This window comes from Poecilia reticulata, chromosome 2, assembly GCF_904066995.2.
Source record: "Poecilia reticulata chromosome 2, P_reticulata-male-v2, whole genome shotgun sequence".
Lineage (NCBI taxonomy): Eukaryota > Metazoa > Chordata > Actinopteri > Cyprinodontiformes > Poeciliidae > Poecilia > Poecilia reticulata.
The window spans coordinates 11,186,145-11,209,227 of NC_088831.1; the positions used below are offsets into that span (position 1 = coordinate 11,186,145).

The window sequence follows — 23,083 nt, forward strand, 5'->3', positions numbered from 1 at the left end:
AATAGGCTAATTTGAATATAGACAAAACACCACCTTATCCACCCCATTTTTTGCTAGTTTTTAGCAAAAACATTTTTTTTTAAAATTGGCATTTTAATTTGCGCAATATAAATGGAAACAATGCTTGTGTTGAAGATGTCAACACACTAGCAGCATTTCCAGTACAAACGTGTGCAAAACTTCAACAAAACATTCAACTAATGTTGAAAAACCACAACTTTGCAATTCTATTGTTTCCATTAAATGCAAAATTAAATTAAAATCATGTGAATAAGTTTGTTATAAGTCATTAAAAAACATGTCACGCAGTCATCCTCCTACTACTTCCTGTTGTCTTTTTTGTTGTTTCTGTCAGTAGCAACATTCAAACATGTGACTCATGATTTGAAAAATGTTTTTCCATTGCAGTTTTGCGAAATACGCCAATTTCAATATAGACAAAACACCACGTCATCGTAGCACTAAAACATTCTACAAAAAAACATGCAGGTTTTTTTTTTTCAAATTTGCTGTTTCCATGGAGCAGATTTAGTTTTATATTTACAATTTCCACACGTATTTGGTCAACAGAAACGTAGCTGTTGTTGAAGACGTCAACACATTGAAAACTTATTCACTAAAGGCAACAGAGGCACTAAAGACATTCAGATTTACACATGAAGGGAAACCTGACTTCCTCCTGTGGCTAATTAGACATCATGGAACTAATCTTCTGCTCTTGTTTCACAGGGAGCCTCTAACGACGAACCAGCAGTCCTTTGGTGCTACAGTTGCTGGATGGAAGCAAGTTGCAACCCTCACTGTCCTCACCCTCAAAATATAACCCAAAGTAAATGTAAATTTGTTTTATACCTCATTTTTTTCTACTGTTTTGAGTTTTGTTTTCTATCGAAGCTACAAAAGATTTTAAAAGTTCTTCACGAGTGTTTTCCGATCACTTAAAGGGAAGTAAAAAGTTGGAAGCAGTTAATCAACTTCGAATTTCACTAAACTGGTGTTAAACGTTGATGCTGGTTTGTGCCGCTATGGTTTTAAAGATATTAATGTTTCCAGAGGTCATTGAAGGTCAACAAAAAAATCGAGCAAATTTGGTCTCAGTTGTGCTACACATTCAAGCTGCACAAACATAGCACAATTAATTTATATCAGTTTTGTTAAAATCTTAAAAGTTATAGCGGCACAAACTAAAACATTTAACATCAATTTAATTCTGCAGTAGGTATGATTCCTGCTGTCTTAATTTAGAATAAATTTTGGTCTATAGCCGGTTAGCCGTTAGCTTTAGCGACTTATTCTAAATACGATGGATCTACTACAGGTAAGATATTGACTGCTTTTGACTCAGTGGAAGGTGGGAAACAGAACAGTAACAGCATCAGGGTTTTTCCGTGTCCAGTTTCTGTTCCATTCAACTTCAGCGACTTTTTAAGTAATGTGTGTGCTTTCTTATTAATAATTATTTGGATTCAGCAGTATTAGCATTTCTCCAGAGCCAGGAGACGACAAGTTAAGCTGCATGTCAACAAGAACTACAAGAAATGTTGGTTTAATTTGGTGTTATTTCTTCAGTTTAAAGAAACTTCGCAGCTTGGGCGAAGCGCTTGAATCTGCGGCTCGGACATAAATGGTGCCAATCAGACTGATGCCAGCAGCAAATCTGTTTTATTAACAATAAAATAAATTTCTGTACCGAAAGCAGTACAACCCCACAGATTGCAGCAGCTGCAGTCCTGGATTTCCCACAGGAGAAAATGTCGTTTTATTTTGCTGAATATTTTGACATTTTAAACCTTTTCTTGTTAACGAGATGTGATATTTATATCAATAAAATGTGATTTGATACAAGTTTGTTTGTTTTACTGTTGTATAAATCACATTCCATGTGAATTAAACCGCCTCAAAATAAACATTTATTAAAAAAAAAAACTATCAGAGTTCAACACAATCCTCCACTTGTGAGGAATTTCATTTCTTTACCAGAACTACTACAACAGTTTCCCTTCTTTAAGAAAACAAATCTTTGCATCTGAAACTTGGACCTTCGCTCAGTTTGTCCAAATTGGCCCATTTCATGCAACAACTGAAAAAAAAAAAATTTCCTTCAGATGTCTTTGAACAAAAAAAAAGTCGCTTTTCTCTGCAAATCAACTCCAGCGACCTTGGCCTCTCATCTGCCGACCTTGCCCAGCCGGTGGTCCGTCTTGGGGTCGGCTATGATGGCCTGGACGGCGACGATGGCCTCGTTGATCTTTGTCTGCAGCTCCCGCAGCTCCTCGATGTGCAGCAGGCGCAGAATCTGGGCCGCTTCGTTCAGGGTCGCGTCTGCCCGGGGGGAAAAGAGGAGGAATGTTGTTACCGTGTGCGTTTGAATAAAAAAAAAAACAAACAAGAAAAACGAGGGGTTTAACCTCTCTCACCTCCAGTGTCGAAACCCAGGATGTGTTTATCCAAAGCGACCGGAACCCCCTGCAAAGACCCGTAGAGCGTTTTTAGTTTTAAATCAAGAGTTCAGATATTCGCTCATGTCCTCAGCTCACCTCTCTGTTCTGGCTGGCCTTAGCGATGGCCTCTGGTGAAAGTCTCTCCTGGATCAGGATACGGATGGCCTGCCAAGAACAGGAAGATGCACTGATTAGAAAGCATTGCTGCAATTCCTAATAAGGAAATCAAACTCAACGACATAATTCTTCTGATTTGAAATTTTTAAAAAATCTCCATAAAAAAGCAACCTCAAATTAAGACTTTAGATTCACTGAGGAAAAATAAGTTGGCCTTAAACATGTTAATTTTGCAGGCCTTACATTTTGGGACAGGACTATTTAATCTCATAATCTCTTTAACTACTTATATTTACTCAATTGAATGTATTTTTAGAAGTAGTTTTACTACGGTGTACACTTTTACTTGAGAGAAATTTCTGGATTTTCTACCCGCTGAATGAAAAACAAACCAAACATGACACACAGCTGCAGTTTCATGTAAAGATTTATATGTTTTTTATTGAAAGAAACTTATTTCTTTTGCCTGATTTTGCTATTATTTTTGCTGCTCATATGAATTATTGTCATTAAAATAACAAGGTTTCCACTAAACTTTATATTTTGGTCCATCTAATTACACAATTTTTAAATATTCACAAAATATTTAAAAATTTTGCGAATTTTGTTGTGCTACTTTGTTGTGCTACTTTGTGTGGGTTTATCCATTAAAACCCAATAAAATACAGATTGTAGCAGATTCATGTGGATGACATCACCCGTTTCTCACCTTTAGCATGACCAGGTAATCGTCATGCCGCTGTATTTTGAGGATGTTGGCCAATGCTGTGACTCCTGCTTTAAAATCTGGGGAGTTATCTAAAAGAATCAGAAAAACAAACATTAAAATTAACTGAAACAGTGAAAGGAAACAGAGATGGGGGGTTTACTTACTGTCGAGGTTGACGAGAGGATCCACGGCTTTATCGCTGTTACCAGATGTGTCCAGCGGCTGGCAGTTCTTATACTTTTCAACTGCATAACGGAAGAAAATAAGTTGTGTTGCGCCGCCATCTAGTGGTCATCTTCAGTATTACAACCGGAGGAAAACGAGATAGGATTTGTTTCTATTGCCTTCAAAATGTTAGCAAATGATTGTTTTGAGGTGAGTTTGTAATCTGGTGATTTTGTTGTAATATCCTGTAAAAGCTAAAGTAAATTATCTTTAAGGACTGTTTGTAAATTTGCTGCTGAAAACAGCGGGTAAAGAAACAGTGGAAACGGGAGGAAAAATTATTATTTGTACACATTAGCTGCAGTGTATGATAGACATTGCAGGTAGAAAGGAGTGAAACTCCAGAAAAAAATTAATGTTTTTAGATTGGTCTCAAAAAATTTGATTGACAAAATTTTTTTTTGGAAATTTCTGAGTTTGAAAAGTTGAAAATTTGCACACAAAAAAAACAACAACTAGGAAATCTGTTACAAACTAAACTATATCTATTATTTCCACCAAAAACACAAGTCTAAAACCTTAGACTTTTAATTTTCCATGCTTAATTCTTGAATTTCTTAGATTAATCTAAAAGACTCCTTTTTCTATCTTCAACGGCGCCAATACGTCATAGTATCAGTGTAGTAATTGTTGAAAATAAAGTTATGTACCAAACATGAAGAATTGTGGGGGTTTTTCTTCACTTTTTTGTGACTTCAGCTCTCTAATTTCGTTGTTTTAAATCTACTGCAGGTGCTAAATTTGTCCAGGAAGATTCACAAAGCAAACCTGTCTGTAAAAAATGTTGCTTGATCAAATACAATCTCATATATTTTCTGTATGTCTTACCATTGTCTCCATATTCGTAGCGTACAGCCAGACCCAGCAGCCAGTCCAGGGCCTCCTTCTTCTCCTGAACTCCAAAGGGACAGTTCAGATCCAGCAGGTACTACAGAAACAGAAGCAGAAACCTTTAAACGCAGGTCATGGTGTCCAGATTGTCCAGAGGTCTGGACAGTCTCACCTTCTCATAAGCTTTGGGCCAGTCTGAACTGGGAATGTTCCTGAGGTTGCCTCTGTCCTCGATCTTATAGTGTCGGATCTTCTGGTCCTCCAGCCACACGATGCAATTTCTGAACTGTGTTTCATCTGAGCAAGAGTCAAAATGTGGCCATTAGTACAGAAATAGGCAGGTGCCTATATTAAAATCATACCAGAAATCTTCATTAATATCTTTTAACATTTTAATATAAGAATATTAAAGTCTACTAACATTAGTAATTAGATTTGCTCAAATAGGACGCATTAAACTGCACTGATATTAATTTAAAGCGTAGAATTCCTCCATATATTCCTATTTTTAGTCTGGCAATTGACTGTCTCCTTATAGCGACACGGTTCTGAATACGTACGCACGTCAGCTAGCTCCGTGAAAACCTGAACAAAACCGGCTAACCAGTCACTTTTCCCCCTCACCTGAGCAGTCAAATCCGTTCGGGTCATGGTAGTCTAGCGCAGTCAGTTTCCTGCGAAACATTTCAGAGCAAATACTTAGGGCAAAATCTCCGCTTTTCTTATTTAGACACTGTGGACTTGTGCGGCTACTGCTCTGCTAACGTCTTGTGTATGGCAGTGCGCATGCGCCCACGTTGGACCCTTCTAGTTCTTAACAGACCTTTCAAAATAAAATCCTTAATAACCAAAGAAACCAAAAATATATATATATATATATATATATATGTATATATATATATATATATATATATATATATAATTTTATGATAAGTGTTTGTTTTTTTATCTAAAATTTTGGCAACCATGTGGTTTTTTGGCATAAAAGACAAAACATTTGTAAAAATAAATAAATAAAAAGAAAGAAAGAAAAGAAAATTTTTTTTAAAAATGTATTTAAAAAATCTGGAAAGTTCTTAAACTGCTGTATTTTACATCAAATACAAGTATAATATAAAGAGAGAATTACAACTCTGTCTTTTATTGGAAAGTTTTGACTTTTGTAAATACACATTTGTCTTGAGAAATTTGAACTTTATTCTGAAAAATACAACTTCCTTCCTTCTCGATAGTTCCAATTTTCCCTTAACTTTTTAAATTTCTACTGGCGCTATGGTGGCATTTTTTACTTTTTAAAAATATTTCTACTTTGTTCTCAATACGTTTTCACGTTAGTAGTGGAAACACACACAATTATGTTGATTGTTCTCATATATGGAAACGTCCCGTCTTGTTTTCAAAGTATTTTTGCACAGATATAATTTTAAATTAAATCAATGCTTATTTCCAAATCATTCTCTGCCTCATACTAATGTCTGATTGTCCTAAAACACCTGCCACTAAGGCTAAGTCGGCTAGGCGTTTTGAACTGCTTAATGGTTGCCATGGAGATTAAGAGATTTCTCAAACATGCATGAAAGACTCAAAACAACACTCCAGGTTTGTTTTTGATGATTATATATCATAATAACATGATGTAAAGCTAAAAAAAAGTAGATTTTACATAATACCGATCCTTTAAAATTAGCATTCAGTCCATAAATGGTGAAAGTTCATCTCGTAGCTATCCTAATCATAAAGTATATTCATACTTTAGACTGTTAGAACGGCCCAGTCAAAGTTTTCATTGCATTTGTTCACTTAAAGATGTGTTGTTTTTCCAGGAAGCTCCTTTGGTGGAGTTTGGTGGGTGCAGGTCAGCGCCTGTAGGAATCAGAGGCTTCTGGGTGAACTCATCCTCCTCGGTGGTCTGTGTGCGCACGCAAACCTGGTAAATCATGTTTAACACGGCAGCCACAGGCTAAAGCTTACAGAACATGGCAGACTCAGACACACGCACACAGTCGAAGGGGTTTAATCGGGGGTGTCTGCACGCAAAGATGCTGCAGTCAAATCCATCCCAGTGGAAGAGATTGTGCCCAAGCACATCAGACGTAACACAGGGTTAGAAACAGAAGAGGAATTAATAAGAATCTGTCAACAAATTATTAAATCAATACTTTATGCACGAGGTTATCTGTTACGAACGGCAGAAAGGCTGTAAACAGAGCGTGACCTTTCGCATCAGGCCACATGCTTACACAACCAGATAGCAGCACCTGCGGGTTTTACAGGAAGAGAGGTTAGCATGCTGATATGCTGTTAGCTCACAAAGTTGAACCAAAGTGGTGTTGAAATGAGTTACAAGCAGCAGAGGATTTCAAAAAAGCTGCAGATCAGATGAAGATCAAGATTACTTTAAGCTCATTGTAACCACGTTTTGGGAGTTTATAGTAATGCTTTTTGTTTTCGATTGATGATAAATTGCACTGAATTGTAGCTTGTTATACTGCTTAAATCTGCATTTTAAGAAAAGATTAGCAAAAGGATCAAGCAGTGGATTTTTTAAGGCGGCTGTGGCTCTGAGGGTAGAGTGGTCGTCTTGTGACCAGAAGGTCCAGGGTGCAATTTAACATGAAAACCGTGTAGAAAATGGATAAAAGAAGAACAATCCATGAAACTATGAAAACAGAGAACTTAATCAGAAATCATTTCTGATTAAGTTCATTAAGTACATACAATGCAGAATTGTATGTAACACAGCTCTGCATATTTTTCATTGCTTGCAATATCCCTGACTAGTTCAGACGTGCGCAAAGCTCTTTCAGACAGATTTCAAATCAACATTTTTGTAATTGCATTTGGAGAAAATGTCTGATACACCAAGATACGGCAGTGGAGAGATGGGGCTCCATCTCTCCAACCCTGAAGGCCTGATAAAACCTGCATACGATGCCTTCATGGAAGAAATCCAACATTTGAGCTCCCTTCTGGAAATGGAGATTGCCAGAAGGTCTGAAGACAATGAGAAAATGGCCAACCTGGAGGCAGAGCTGGAAGAGACCAAGCTCGAGTTGGAAAGAGAGAAAGCAAAGTGGAACCAGCGCCAAAAGTCCAGGTATGAGATGGATATTATGGTGTTACAAGAACGGCTAATTGAGGAAAGAAAAGATCATAGAAAGACATCAGAGGAAGATATGGCACTGATTGAAGACCTGAGAGCAACGAATGCCGTTCTCCAGTTAAACCATGACAAAGAAGTCCAATTCCTGCAAGGCGATAAAAAACGTTTGCAGAAGAAATTTTGTGATATGAAACAATCCTACCATGACTTTATTGGCAAATATGAAATTGATGTTAATGAACTGAATCAAGAAGTTGAAAGAATTAAGCAGGAGGTTATCCAAGAGAAAGACACGAACTTAGAGACGGTTAAAGAAAATCAGAAAGTCATCAATGACCTGAGGGCTCAAAATGAGGAGCTCTGTCAGAAGATGTCTGGAGAAATTAAAACCCTTAACAAAAGGGAAAAGAACATCCTTGATGAACTCGATAAAGTTCAGTTTTCATACAACAAGCTAAAGACCAAATATGAAAACGATGTCATGGAATTGGAGAAACAGGCTGAAACGTACCAGCAAGTTATAAAACAGAGGGAAAATAATCTTTTAGATTCAGAAGAGAAAGAAAAGCTAATCGAGGGTGAGATAGAGAAATTTAAAGGTTTGTACCTGGAGGAAAATAATCGCTATGAATCGGATGTTACAGCATTAAAACAGCAAGTTGAAAAATACCAGCAGGAAATTAGTAGCCTAAAAGAGGAATTGAAAAAGGAAAAAGAAGATCAACTGCTTAAAAACAGAGGATAAAAACACCACCATCGCTTTAACAGAGGAAGATTCACAGAACCAGGTCGACCAGGTTAAAGAGACAAGAGAAGACGTTTCTTCTCAGCAGGAACTCTTTTCAGAATCGCTGCCTGGTTGTTCCACGGATCTGGAACCTGTAGAGACAGAGACCACAGAAGAAACCATCCCAGAGGATTTGGAAAAAGCTACGGATGGTAAAAAGAAAAAATCTACATTTTCAATCTGGAAGAAGATACGGAGCACTCTAGGATTCAAGAAGAAAAAAAGTGAAGATAATAAAACTCAAATCTAATATTCATAATTTTGACTAGAGAAAAGATGGAGGTTGTTGCCAGTGTGAACGGGGCGCCCTGCGACCCTCCGTCAAGAGGAAATTTAAAACTTCAATTCCCCCCCGCTTTCCTCCATTGACAAACTAGAAAATAGATCCCTTCCCAACCCAATTGGAAAAATCGTGGGCAGCACGGTGGTGCAGCGGCTAGCGCTGCACCTTCACAGAGGCCGTCTGTGTGGAGTTTGCATGTTCTCCCCGTGTTTGCGTGGGTTTTCTCCGGGTGCTCCGGTTCCCCCCACATCTCCCAAAACATGTCGGTCAGGTCAGTTGGTCACTGTAAATTGCCCCAAAAGAGTTTAAGAAACTCCAAACACATTAAACTCGTAAAATGAGTTGAATTAGCCGTTCGTTAGCCCTTTTCCCTTCACTGTTTCAGTGGAAGACGGCACAACAACTCGGCTCAATGTTTATGGGTCATTGACTTATAAGGACACACACACACAATTACTTCTAATTACTAAAGTTTTACAGAGAAACTCATAATAACTGTCAGTAAAAATGAGACTTAGTCTTTGGGGGAAAAAAACCAACAAAACAACAGGTTTATTAAACATCAAGTTTTATAAAATGAGTGAAACAATTCAAGATGAGAAAACACAAAATAAAGATCCATCTCTCAGAGTGTGAGAGGGCGCTCAGAAAGGCCTCATGCGCGGGTTGAGGGGCGGCGCTCTGTTGGGCGGCGTGATGGCTATATCCAGGTAGTCTCCAATCTGGAAACGCTGAGACTGCAGCGTCATGGCATCATCCAGGCCCTTCCTGCCGGACACAGTGCTGCCGATCTCCTTCAGCCTGAAAGTGATCAGTTAAGATCAATAACCTGCTATTCCTCTGATCAACCCGTCTAGTCAGCACAGATTTGTAGAGTTAGACTTACTTGTACATCTTTACTCTTGGATCAGGGAAGACGATGGCGAAACTGAAGTGAGTCCCCTTTTTCCTGGCTTCTGGATACACTTCCTTTACTAAACTGGTGAGCTCCTTCAATGTAGCGTCCATCCTGCAACACATACAGTCAACAGTTCAGCTCAATTTTCACTTCTGTGACAAGTAAATACAGACAAGCCGACAAAATGTTACCATGTATATATCTGGAGCTCACTGGAGGGCACATTGCCCCGAGCAAATTCGTCTGATCTGTGGTGTCGCCCACTGTTGGTAGTAAATACTCGCAGCAGAAGGGGGCAAGTCTGCAGCAAACGAGAAAGTAAAGCATAACTTTTAACATAAGCAGTGCAGAAACAGTCCAAAAGTATTCTACCCAATCAAATGATCTTATAAATACAAGTTAGTGTTCAAACTTTACTTTAATAAACACTGTTTGTCTTTAAATAATGGTTTTGAAAGGGTTCAATCCATCAGGACTGCCATCTAGTGGCAAAACCAAGTTACTACAAGTCAACTTTTGTTTATGAGAAACAGATATTAATTAAAAACTTTTTTAATCGTTCTTACATGTAAAAGTTGACAAATAAAACATGAATATATGCATTAATATGTTCATTTATTCCTGTGCTGTGAGGGAAATTATTGATATTTATGTCAAAATACACCAATAACTTTAACAAAGCCGATCAATACAGAATTTACTGGTGCAGAGCAGGCAGGTTGGCCAGGGTAAATACCATAATAAAACACACACACACACACACACACACACACACACACACACACACACACACACCTATTGACACATTGAAAGTACAACCGTATATATATATTAGGGCCATTGCACATAGGAAAAAAAAAACTCTGAAATTTCTTCAGAAAAAAATAATTCCAAAGTTTCAAAAGTAGAAGATTTGACACTAAATTGGTATTTTTCTTACATTTTGTCAGCTTTAGTTCAATTAAAATCACTAGCAATAGTCAAACTTGGACATGCCATCTCCATAGTAACACATGGTTGAGGCAGCATCATGCCGAGGGGCTGCTTTCATTGAGCAGGGACAGGTTAGATGGATGGTATTAGATAGAGGGCAAAACTATTAGATTTGGATTGTATTATTCTAAAATGAACAAGAATCCTTCAAAATACAGCCTAAACTAATATATAAATAAATATTCCTGAGTTTTGAAAAGAGTAATATTAGCAAGCTTTCTTTTGGTTTGAAAACCAAAATGTTTATTCAACTCTGAATTAGATTATTTTATATATAAAACAGAATATTAAAAGTAAAGTTTAATTTCTGATAAAGGTGCTTTGTTTTGTAATATTTCAAAAAAATGCCACATGAGTCATTAGCCCCCCGTTTAATGTTTGCCTAAAAAAGTCTAAAGGTTTCACATATGAAAGATTATACAAGTATTTTAGAGTTTGAACCAGAAATCAGATCTACTAAAACAGGCGGAATAGCCTTTTGCTAAAAAGACCTTCATTTCGGCGTCGGACATAAAACTTGATTCTAATTTTAATTCAAAAATAGTGCAAATATAGACTTTCGAGAAGAAAGTTATAACAGTACATGACATCAAATCAACATATTTTTAAGATAAACATAAAATTAAACGTCTTTTGATGCTCACGCTGAATAGCCATTAGCTAGCACGGCATTAGCTAGCACGACACGTTGACGTTTCGTTATTTACCTGCTTCCCACCGCCACCCCCCTTGGTTATTGAATAGCTTCACATTACCACAGCAATTTTTCACATAATTTAAATACTGTGATGCATTTGATCTAATATTACAAATACCGTTCAGTAGTTTGTTTTCTGATATTAGCATCAAATGCTAACTAGGTTAGCTCGGGGTACAGAAGGAAAACAAGCAGAGGAGGATTCCGGAGTAAAATGCTGTTATTTACCTTTTCCCGATCGATGGGTTTCTCTGGCTCCTTCTTTATTTCCTCCTGTGTAATCCGCGATTCAAGCGCCATTGTTATTTATTAATAATACAGTCATACAGCGAGGTCTGCCACCGTCCTCTTTCTGTAGCTGCAGCAACGAAACAAGGTGGAGAACGACTTCTTCTTCTTCTTCAATTTTTTGGCGGTTGGCAAACAACGTTCTGTTGCTCACTACCGCGACCAGCTGGTGAGGTTTGCGAGTCAGAATGGAAATATTTCAAATTCGCTTAAAAATATGTATTCTTATTAAAACTGTCGCTACCAACAAATATTGACAACAAAAACTGTAAGCCATGCAGTGGTGGGAAGTAACGAAGTACAAGTATGTCGTTACTGTACTTAAGTACAATTTTCGTGTATCTGTACTTTACTTAAGTAGATTTAATAATGGATACTTTCTACTTTTACTCCACTACATTTTACAGTAAGTATCTGTACTTTCTACTTCACTACATTTCTACAAAACTGTCGCGTTACTCGTTACATCCAAGTCGCATTGTGTTTTTTTTTCCGTTAAAATGTGAAGTTCAGGGATTTAAGGTGGCGCCGTAAAATCCAAGCAATAACGTGACTTACGTGTCTGTTGTCACCCATCGGCTCCACCTTTACTCGCACGCGGAGCTCCAAGACATGGGCAGTAGTTTCCTCTGAGCGTCAGTAATATAATAGCGCTGCATAAATCATAAGATATGGCGACATGTAAAATCAGCAGCGCTTCGCTTTCACAGACGGTGGGACTTTGTCCAATTTTTAACGTCACTTGGAAGGAAAACTTAAAGAAAGGTAAGCTCCGTGGACATGATGCTAGCAAAGCTAGCTGTATTGACTGAGACACATGTTGCATCTGTGATGACTGACATGTCGCAGATATGGGACAACGCTGTGACCAAAGTGCAATATTGTAATATGACATTCATGGACGATCCGATTCTTCTGGACGGATCTTGACTAAGTCCTATAGTACTGAAGCCTCACTGAGAGCCGTTCTTTGTTCTTGTAATGCTCTGCGTACACTGCAGTAGCTATTTTATTTCATTAAAATATTTTTATATTTAATTGGTGAATAAATAAAACAAGAACATAAGAACGCAGAGCATGCTCATTGCTCTTTGTTTTCGTCACCTGTCATGGTGGCAGACATTGCAGCAGGAGGGAGGATGAGAACAGTCACGGTGCTCCTCCTGCTTGGTTACTTCTTGCTTATTGGGCCTTGGACAGTGTTCATAGTTGACATTGTTAATTGCTATGTTTAATGGTGCAGACAATTATTATTTCTGACATTGGCAATATGGGCAACCGCACAGGGCGTTATTTCTTTAGGGATGGCAGGAGACCTCTGTGGATTGTGGCACAGAGATGAAAGCAAAACAGAATGAGGAAGAGTTTGAATTGTCACTGGTTAAATTTATTTCAGCTCTAAGTATTTAATATCTAGATGGGAAAGTGAATCTTTCAGATCAATTTGAGAAGCAGTTTTGATAGGTGCACTTAATTTTATTGTCATGTAGCGCGGGGTGCTGGTTTTGATTTGGTCTTGGGTTCAGTGGTCCAGACTACAACTCTGCTATGAGGCTCCTTGGTTCCATGTCCTCCTCTGCCAGTTGGATTTCTTTCAAAATAAATGTTTGGCAAAAAAAGTGAAGTTCATGTTATGTTAGGACAGGAGACGAGATGTTTCCATCCCTGAAATTATGATGCATAGAATCAAATATCTAAGTCTAAACTATGTTACAGAGTAAACTCAATAAAAACATGTTTTATCTGTGGCATATGATCATATGATCGGTACACTTAATGATATTAGTGATTAGGCAATGCATAGCAAGTACTTTTACTTTTAATACTTAAGTATTTTTAAAAACCAGTACTTTTTTACTTTTACTTAAGTAAAATGTTTATGTGGTACTTTGACTTTTACTTAAGTACATTTTTGTCTGTGTATTTGTACTTTTACTTAAGTACATTTTTTGAGTACTTTCTCCACCACTTAAGCCATGTTCGATTTTCTCCTACTTTGCAACTATGCAGTCAATTCAATAAAGAGACACCCAGAACATATCTTTACCTGTCCCCCCCACAAAAAAAAAAAAAAAAAAAAAAAAATATATATATATATATATACATATATATATATATATATATATATATATATATATATATATATATATATATATATATATATATATATATAATTTTATGGTAAGTGTTTTTTGATCCAAATTTTGGCAACGATGTGGTTTTTTGGCATAAAAGACATAACATTTGTAAAAATAAATAAATAAAAAGAAAGAAAAGAAATTAAAAAAAAAATGTATTTAAAAAATCTGGAAAGTTCTTAAACTGCTGTATTTTACATCAAATACAAGTATAATATAAAGAGAGCATTACAACTCTGTCTTTTATTGGAAAGTTTTGACTTTTTTAAATACACATTTGTCTTGAGAAATTTCAACTTTATATATATATATATATATATATATATATATATATATATATATATATATATATATATATATATATATATATATATATATATATAGACTTATATATACTTAGAGAAGTGGTATAACTTAATTATTTGAGTTCAAATAGAACATGATTGTAATTTTACTTGACAAGAGTACTCAAGTTTTTGAGAATGAATAATGTTCTATAGTTAGTCATTTCAACTTATGGTATCACATTTAAACACTAACTTATCATCAATTGGGCTACTTTTCTAGCTTGGCATCCTAAGTTGGAAAAGTACATTATTTTAAGTTGCGTTAACTTGTGTTTTTAAGGCAGCAATTGACCTCAAGTTTTTAAGTTTAACCACCCTAATTATTTTTACAGTGTAAGAGATGATTGAGTTTTCTGGTAACCAAGTGCAACAAACTAGAAATCTAAGGTTTTTGAACAATAACATTTGTTGTTAATCTGTTGCTAAGAGATGATTGAGTTTTCGGGTAACCAAGTGCAACAAACTAGAAATCTAAGGTTTTTGAACAATAACAATGTTTGTTGTTAATCTGTTGCTAAGAGATGATTGAGTTTTCGGGTAACCAAGTGCAACAAACTAGAAATCTAAGGTTTTTGAACAATAACATTTGTTGTTAATCTGTTGCTATGAGATGATTGAGTTTTCGGGTAACCAAGTGCAACAAACTAGAAATCTAAGGTTCTTTGAACAATAACATTTGTTGTTAATCTGTTGCTATGAGATGATTGAGTTTTTGGGTAACCAAGTGCAAGAACTAGAAATCTAAGGTTTTTTGAACAATAACATTTGTTGTTAATCTGTTGCTATGAGATGATTGAGTTTTCGGGTAACCAAGTGCAACAAACTAGAAATCTAAGGTTTTTGAACAATAACATTTGTTGTTAATCAGTTGCTAAGAGATGATTGAGTTTTCTGGTAACCAAGTGCAACAAACTAGAAATCTAAGGTTTTTGAACAATAACATTTGTTGTTAATCTGTTGCTAAGAGATGATTGAGTTTTCGGGTAACCAAGTGCAACAAACTAGAAATCTAAGGTTTTTGAACAATAACATTTGTTGTTAATCAGTTGCTAAGAGATGATCGAGTTTTTTGGAAAACAAGTGCAACAAACTAGAAATCTAAGGTTTTTGAACAATAACATTTGTTGTTAATCAGTTGCTAAGAGATGATCAAGTTTTTTGGTAACCAAGTGCAACAAACTAGAAATCTAAGGTTTTTTGAACAATAACATTTGTTGTTAATCTGTTGCTATGAGATGATTGAGTTTTCTGGTAACCAAGTGCAAGAACTAGAAATCTAAAGTTCTTTGAACAATAACAATGTTTGTTGTTAATTAGTTGCTAAGAGATGATTGAGTTTTCTGGTAACCAAGTGCCAAGAAGTAAACATATTGTTTTTTGTAGTGCACAATTTAACAACTGCAAATTTCCTGTGTTTAAGTAGATAAGATGTATTTCAACAGACCTTATGCTTTAAATAAAAGTAATTAATTTGGTATTCTAAAATTATTGTTTTTTTTCTGGTCACGAACTGCCACGAAGTATATGTAATTTTTCCTTTTGTGTTGAATGTCTGTTTTATAATATCTAAACTAACAATGACAAAAACAAAAAAAAAAAAAACATTTGAACTTTTCTGAAAAATTCTCCAGCTGCACATTTCTTGTTAAGTAGTCCTTCAAAATTACAGAAGAAATTATGCTTATTTTTAACAATAATATTTGTTGTTAATCAGTTAGGGTATCAATGACAATGTGCCTAATCCATAAGGGCAGATCTATTCTGTCTAATTCTATGCTTTGTGCTCTGAGAGACGTCATGCATTATTATTTATTACATTTAGAAATCCTAATCACACTTTCTGAACCATTTGAAAGAAAAAAATGTTTCTGCAATGACAGTACATCCAGGAAACATCTCAGTGGTTTAGATGTTCTTTTTTGTTATCCAGAATGTTTATAAATCACCTAAAACACTTGCAGCTTGTTAAATTTTCAGTTTTTGTAGAAACTGCATCTTAGTGTTAAGCAGCCAAGCCCTCCTACAGAAAGCTGCCATTCAGTCACATGCTTCACTCCTGCTCACTCATTAAACTATCTGTGGGTGAGTGTGTGTGTAATTCCTGTCAACATATATGTGAGTGTATGTTTGTACAGTATGTGATGGTACAGTGAGTGGTTGTTTGTGTTCTTCCTGACAGTGCCGCTCTCTGTTCTGGCTGATCAGAAACCAGCAACGTCTCTACTCTTTCACCCGGATTCCCACATTTCCACTCACACACCAGACTGAAACGATCCTCCGAGCTTTTTTCAGCCGTTTCTGCTCCGGACTTGACAGTGGGTCTTTGAGTCTCTGACATTGATACCCATTCAATGCGGCAGGGTCTTGTATTAACACACATTCTATCATAAAAAGTTTCTATTGCGATAATAGACAAACAATTGAGAAATTATTTAAACTGAGACATTTTTTGGAGGGTGCAAACATAATTAATCATTAATCGGAATTTATTGTGACAACAATAAATCAAAATTCTTATCACGATAAATGATAAACGATACGATAAATTCCCAACCATGAATAAGGACATTCCTAATTTCACTGTTTTCAGATCCTTAAGTCATGTCATTTAAGCATGTTTCCTAGGTCGCGTCTCTGTCTTAAATTTGGCATCTTCTGACGTCTTTATTTGACTTCCTCGGTCGCTTTTTGCTCCCACACTTCAACAAACTGTGGGAAAAGCTCATCGGTCCCAGTCATCTGCCGCACACAGAGCCGCTCTGTCCGGCTCGCCGGCCGCTGCCAAGACGTAACTGAGCTCTTCTTCCGACTCTCTCGCTGGATCCAGTTACAGTCACAACAATCACACACAGATACACTTTCCCACACACACCTACACACCACAATGCCACTTTGTTCTCTCAGCCCTCGGACTTCCAAACTGCGGGTTCAGTAAAATTTAAAATGTGAATACAACAGTCTAAATTGACTTAAACATGAAAAATGTCTTCAAAAGGATGGACACTCTTGACCCTAATAGAAAAAAACCGAAAGCATCTATTTAGAACTAGTAAATCTATTGAGTTAGAAATGATCTTAATATCTTATTAAAACCTCTTCATGTCTTCAGTTTTGCCTCCATTCTGGCAAAACACTTCAATATGACAGTTTCCTTTCTCCATTTCCATTTTATATCAGTTAAAGCTGTTGGCATCATAAAAAGACGCCTTAAAGGTTTTGACAAAAACATTAGACTTGCTAAGATAAAATACGATACAACTTAGTTTTACAGATTTTCTCTGAAAACCAACTTGAAGACTAATGCAACAAAGTAGAAATAAAAGTGGAGATATTTTGTCATAATGTAGTTGATAAAAACAAAACTTAGGGGGCGTTTACACGACAACGATCCAACAAAAACGGCACTTTTGTTCCGTTTTTGTTGGATCGTTTACACGATAACGTTCTGATTACGATCTGTGTTTACACAGTAACGGTGCACATAGAAAACGTGTAATGCTCTTGCTGCGCCTAGTTGGAGCTAGGTTCTTTGAAACTTTGAAAGTGCGCATGTGTTTAAAAAAAAGTTGTACTTGAAGGCATGTGGATTTCCGTGAGAGAACACGCATTGTGTGCGTCTGATTAGGGCGCATGCAGTTGGAAAAAGTGGGATAACTTTGCCGAAAAACCTTGTTTGAGCTTTCACGGTGTCTGTAGCGGCCCGGACTGGAAACTGTTTATTGTTTTTACCTTGGAATGGCCAACAGTCTGTTATTCCTATATCAATTTGATAAAATAGGAGTTCCCGCACGTCCCATATTCGTGTCCTCTGTTACCTTTTTCAGCAGTTAAAACAGTTTTATCCGTCGCTAACAAGTCGTAACCTGTTTTTCCGAGCCGCCTTCAAACGCAACATGAACGCTGAGACGCTTGCGCTGGGTTTACACCTGTGAGGCAGCGAAGGAGACCTGATGCTGCTGCGCAGGTGTGTGTGTGTGTGTGTGTGTTAGAATCATGGCAGCAAACCAGCAAAACGTAAATAACTTGGCACAGTTTTTCCCCCGAACTAACCGACTGAGTTGAGTAAAGCTGTTGGATGCAGGTGATGTTAGCTAAAAGATGACTGGCTAATATCAATACAGCACGTTAAGCTTGTTAACAAGTAGCCTGTAGGCTGCTGGTGTTGTCTATGTTCAGCTACGTAGACTCATTTTGCCCCCCAAAATAAGTCGGTGCCCCTCCTGTTAAACTCGTCTGGAGCCGGGCTGGTCCTGGTCCGTAGTTCTCTAGATAATAGCGCTGAACAAGCAGCCGTGTATTTTGCCACCTGGGCGGTGCGGAGCGGTGAAGAGACGCTGAGGGAACCGTATCTGATGGGGAAACAGTAACATCAGCATTGTGAGTAGTTTCTTCTTCTTCTGTGGATTGTAGGAAGCAGCTATGTTTTGCGTCATACTATGCATGAGCTGGTCTGGAACCCGTTTTCAATCTGTGCCGTTGTTAGAGAAAACATTCGGTGGTTTCGTGTAAACGCACACTACAAACGCAACAAAACTCTTCCGTTTTCCCCCGAAATCGTTGTCGTGTAAACGGGACAATCAGCACTAACATAACAGATTCTATTATGGCTATTAGGGAAAATTTAAAAGATGCATAAATGACTGTGACGGTCCGACCAGTAAAACAAAAGGACAAGGGCATATATAAAAAAATATTTTCTATTTATTTTTTCCAAAGAATATATTAACAAAAAGGTTCAACAACAAATCTAAAAAATATGGCAAAATGGGCCCAAAAGAAATCAACGGAGGCACCATAACTCAAGATAACAAACCAAAAGACTGACTTAACAATGAACACGCAGGGGAATTTATACAAACAGGCTAGCCTACACAAACGAGGAGGGGTAGGGAAGGAGACAAAGACAAATAATGTATAAACATAAATGACTAATTCAAAGTAAAACATTCTAACTTTATCACAACTATAAAAAACAAAAAAAACCTAATACCAAAGGGGTTTTAGCAATTATGCTATTAGTGGAGAGAGGCAGATTGTTTCACCTCAAGTCCCCTGCTTCCAGCAGCCTGATGGATTGTTCCACTTCCTGGTTTTCTTTTCAGCCAACCCCCTTCTGCCAGCCAGTCTTAAACTCAGCAAAACAAAATATTAATGATATTAAATAAACATAAGGCGTTTACTAAATGTGTGCACCCAAATTAGTAAACCACCACCAAAGAAAAAGTGAAATTCTAAATATATTATATGAAACACTTAAATACTAACACTGAGGAAAAGATGGAGGATCCTCCACAATGACACATATAAAGTTCGCATCAGTAAACATGTTGAAGAAATTGCTTTAATTTGGTGAAAGCACATTTAAATTTTTCAGACCACACAAAATCGGTCTGATGGCCACAAATGGCCCCACGACCACACTTTGGACACCCCTACTTTACAGGATGCCTGTCTGCCTTTCACTCTTACAGCTTTGTATAAGAAAAAAAGTCCAGACTGATTCCTGCATTTGGAAAGATACTAATATCCGAAACTAAGTCCTCATGAGTTTTATTTTGAAAGTCCTTGGAGGAAGTGACCCTGTTGCTGTCTTTGTTGACTTCACGGTGAAGAAAGCATCTTTATGCAGAAGACTTCAGAGCTGCAAGTTTGTGTCTTGTTGCTCTCAAAGGACAAATTCAGTTTTATTTCTGTCAGTTTTGTGATTTCAATTAGATACATTTTATTTTCTTCTTGCAGGAAAAGAAAATGGAGAAACTTTTACAGCCAATAACCTGAATCACTGTAAACAAGGTGAGAAATGTGTTCCTGTTTTATGAAATTATTTTTAATTCATTTCATTTATTTGTTTATTTTTTTAAAAACAAAGAAACAACTAACAAATAGAACAAGAGAACAAAAATAATTAACTTACAACTCAATAATTATCAGACATTTGTAATTAAAAACATTATGATATTCATATACCTGTTTAATTTACTGTAACTAATCAGTTATATTAATATTAACAATATTAATAATTAGACATACAGTGTCAGAATAATTACCAACTCCTTTCCAATGTACACCTGTAAATTCTTCAAAATCTGTGTTATATAACAGATAAAGTAAAAAAAAAACAACAACTAATCATGATAATGATAGTAAATAATCTGCTAATAATGGTAACAGTAAAGAAGGAAAGGTACAAATCGAATATATTTAGAAACATTTCATTTAAAAAGTGTTTCTGCTGTCGCTATAGAGCAGCCTGAGCTGTTTATCTGAGGGTGAAACATAAACAGTGAATGGTGATGCTTTCTTTGTACAGTAGAGTGTTTTTTACAGTGTCAGTGGGCAGCGAGGTTCATCAGATGTTCACATGAATGCTGGCACGGCGCCTTCCACTCTCCTCCTCTCACTTTCATTCCTTTTCATCGCCTTCCTCTGTCAGAGTCGGCTTTTGTTTCTGCTTTCATCTTCTGCCACTGCTGTCCTCCACAGAAACAGATTCACGTTGTCATGGAGTCATTTTTATCAAAATGCTAAACATTTACCTGCAGTTTTCTGGTGTAAAAAGTAACTTTTCTGATTGTTTTGCTTGTCTGCTCTAACAGGATGTCTTGGCCGGCTCTGTACGCTCAGCTGGCCGGCACCAACCGGCACTCCACCTCCCTGGGAAAAGTGTGGCTCTCTGTGCTGTTTATTTTCAGAGTCATGGTTCTGGTTGTGGCTGCTGAGAGCGTCTGGGGCGACGAGCAGTCCGATTTCACCTGTAACACACTACAGGTATCACATGGACAGAGAGAAATTACCACAAACTCATTCATTAATAAAAAGAAATCAGATGGGGAGTCAAATTTATGCAAACGAGTTAAAATATTTAGATGTCTTCTGAAAAGTTGGAAAGAAACATGACATTATTTGTAGATATCAACTTTTTAAAAAATATATAAACTACTCCAGATCACTATCTCCTATTTTTAATTCCTGCTTCTCTTTCATACCTACTCACTTTTTTCTTGTTGACTGGTCTGGACCCTAATGCTTACAGAAAATAACTTTAACTTGTTGCTTGTTTATGTGGGTGTAAGATGTCCTCAAATCAGGACACAAAAAGACCAAAACTGTAGTGAACAACTAGTGACACATGAAATGTGTAAACTAACCACCACACAATCAATACTGACACCTGTATGATACCATTTAGTTTAATAAATCAAAACTAATTATTAGAAGAAAAAAAACAACGCCAGCTGCAAGGTGATGCAGTTTTTAGCACCAATGCTGATTTTCATTTCTGTTACTTTGTTTTTTCTCCCAGCCTGGCTGTGAGAACGTCTGTTATGATCAGTTCTTCCCAGTGTCCCACATCCGCCTCTGGAGTCTCCAGCTGGTCTTTGTGTCCACACCAACCCTCCTGGTCTCCATGTATGTGGCCTACCGCAACCACTGCGATAAGAGACGAATCCTTCAGGTGGATGTCCCTCTTTTATTCTGCTTATTCATTGTGATGTCATGTTTAAATATAACCAGTGTCTTGTGAAAGTATTCATACTTTTTGTGAGAAGTCTGGTTGGGACTGTTTGCTGCTTCTGGACCAACCTGGATTTTCTGACAGGTATCAGTTCTGATGTAGAAAAATCCCAGAGGAGGTCGTAAAACCATTAGCTGGACCATTAATCTGGATGAGAACATGGTTCCCTCTGAACCGGAAGTGATCATCTTAGGAGAACGCAGCGCAAAACATAGCTGCTGGTGCCTATCAACCAAAAAGAGAATTACACAGAGATGGGTAAAAAAATCAAAAACTGTGATCGACCAATAGTTATATTGTTTATAAGTTATATAGGAATTTAACGAGAGCTAGTTCTAAGCTTGTAGCTTGTTTATTGTTGTCATAGTAACTCCATAGCAACTGCCTGTCAAGAAAAGAGTTCACGGAAGTGTTACGTGGCGTCACATGAAAACTGCATATTGAAATTAGAGGAAGTTTGATGAATTTCTTTTGTTTTCAAATCTAAATGATGCACATATATCATACTAGTGACTATATATATACATATCATAAATCATACCAGGGCATTTTCAGTAAAATATAAAAGAAGCCATAACCAAATTTGGTTATGCAGTACACCATCAAGCTCACGCCTGGCTAAACCAAAGAAATAACTGGAAGTTTTTGTACTGTAGCTAAATGGGAAACACTTTCAAATGTATCAATACTTGTCCAAGGCACTGAACTTTGCCTAAGTTTTATGTGATTTTATGCTGCTGCATTTTTCACACTCATCTCTTCACGTCTGCGTTAATCTCAGAAGGTATTGTGCGTTTATTTTCCCATGGGCGGCCATTACTGTTCGTCAGAGTTCTGGACGGGTTGGCGTACTCAACAATAAGGGGCAAGAAGAAGAGTTGGAGACGCTAAAAAAGAGGAGACTCCCAATAGCTGGCGCCCTCTGGTGGACATACCTCTGCAGCTTGGTGTTTAAGATGATATTTGAAGGTGGATTCATGTAAGACGTGGGATTCGACTTTTCCCTCTGTCCATAATCAGACTGGTTTGGTGTGAGAACACACACTGTATGTACTTGTTTCACCAGGTACGCCCTGTACGTTGTGTACGACGGTTTCCAGATGCCACGCCTGGTGCAGTGTGATCAGTGGCCATGTCCCAACCTGGTGGACTGCTTCGTCTCACGGCCCACGGAGAAAACCATCTTCACCGTTTTCATGGCTACTGCCTCTTCTATCTGCATGGTTCTTAATTTGGCTGAACTTGCATATCTGGTCGCCAAGGCTCTCAACAGGTAGAAGTGTTAATCAGACGACCAGGAGATTAATCCGATTTAATAGGTTTGCAGTTTCACATTACCTTTCTGTGTTTTTGATTTTCAGCTAACAACTGACAACATCTTGCTTTCATTGAAACTTTGAGGGCAGAGGGTGACGAAATCAGCAATTCAAGAGACAGATTTGGGTTTGAACAAACCATCTGCTCCAGGATGAAGGTGCATCACATAGCAAAGACCTTTAAGAACAATTTTAAATGCAGATAAATACACTTCTGTGACCCCAGAAATGGTGATTGATGTCAACAATGAATTTTTATGCACACCATTGTGGAGCCGTGGGACCATCTACTGGACAACAATAAAACTGCAATGTCAGATTGTCAGAATCCTGACAACTAAATCTTTTTGCAAAACCAGTTGGGCTGAATCTTAAAATGTGGGTATTATGTCAA

The 23,083-nt window shown here is 37.2% G+C and overlaps 4 protein-coding genes across 7 annotated transcripts in view; 2 read left to right on the plus strand and 2 right to left on the minus strand.

Moving 5' to 3' along the window:
* The window catches only part of nid2a (nidogen 2a (osteonidogen)), a 46,579-nt gene extending 44,734 nt beyond the window's left edge, over nt 1-1,845 (plus strand). For both annotated transcript variants that reach the window (XM_081597390.1, XM_081597393.1), the window contains one exon: nt 730-1,845. In XM_081597390.1, coding sequence (XP_081453516.1) covers nt 730-740 — 11 coding nt within the window. In that variant the 3' untranslated portion in view covers nt 741-1,845. The remainder of the gene's footprint in view (nt 1-729) is intronic.
* Nucleotides 1,644-5,119, minus strand: rtraf (RNA transcription, translation and transport factor). Its single transcript, XM_008429024.3, has 8 exons — nt 4,948-5,119; nt 4,496-4,620; nt 4,321-4,420; nt 3,432-3,512; nt 3,268-3,356; nt 2,538-2,606; nt 2,418-2,466; nt 1,644-2,322 (listed from the first exon to the last, which is right to left on the minus strand). The coding sequence occupies exons 1-8, from the start codon at nt 5,006-5,008 to the stop codon at nt 2,168-2,170; spliced, it is 729 nt and encodes a 242-aa protein (XP_008427246.1). The 5' UTR covers nt 5,009-5,119; the 3' UTR covers nt 1,644-2,167.
* A 703-nt stretch (nt 5,120-5,822) lies between these two features.
* On the plus strand, nt 5,823-23,047 carry LOC103476590 (gap junction beta-6 protein-like). Of its 3 annotated transcripts, none has more exons than XM_008429075.2 (9): nt 5,823-5,922; nt 6,147-6,253; nt 19,329-19,504; nt 19,597-19,650; nt 20,454-20,625; nt 21,161-21,313; nt 22,204-22,342; nt 22,440-22,646; nt 22,735-23,047. In XM_008429075.2, exons 5-9 carry the CDS (start codon nt 20,455-20,457, stop codon nt 22,743-22,745), a joined length of 681 nt encoding a protein of 226 aa, XP_008427297.2. In that variant the 5' UTR covers nt 5,823-5,922; nt 6,147-6,253; nt 19,329-19,504; nt 19,597-19,650; nt 20,454; the 3' UTR covers nt 22,746-23,047. The 3 variants fall into 3 exon arrangements, with proteins under 3 accessions (XP_008427297.2, XP_008427285.1, XP_008427294.1); XM_008429063.2 differs by having other exon boundaries at nt 5,824-5,922; nt 22,204-22,352; XM_008429072.2 differs by lacking the exon at nt 19,329-19,504 and having other exon boundaries at nt 5,824-5,922; nt 22,204-22,352.
* On the minus strand, nt 9,017-11,490 carry sap18 (Sin3A-associated protein). Its single transcript, XM_008429038.2, has 4 exons — nt 11,313-11,490; nt 9,586-9,695; nt 9,383-9,505; nt 9,017-9,297 (listed from the first exon to the last, which is right to left on the minus strand). Exons 1-4 carry the CDS (start codon nt 11,382-11,384, stop codon nt 9,141-9,143), a joined length of 462 nt encoding a protein of 153 aa, XP_008427260.1. The 5' UTR covers nt 11,385-11,490; the 3' UTR covers nt 9,017-9,140.
* Nucleotides 23,048-23,083: the final 36 nt, after the last annotated feature.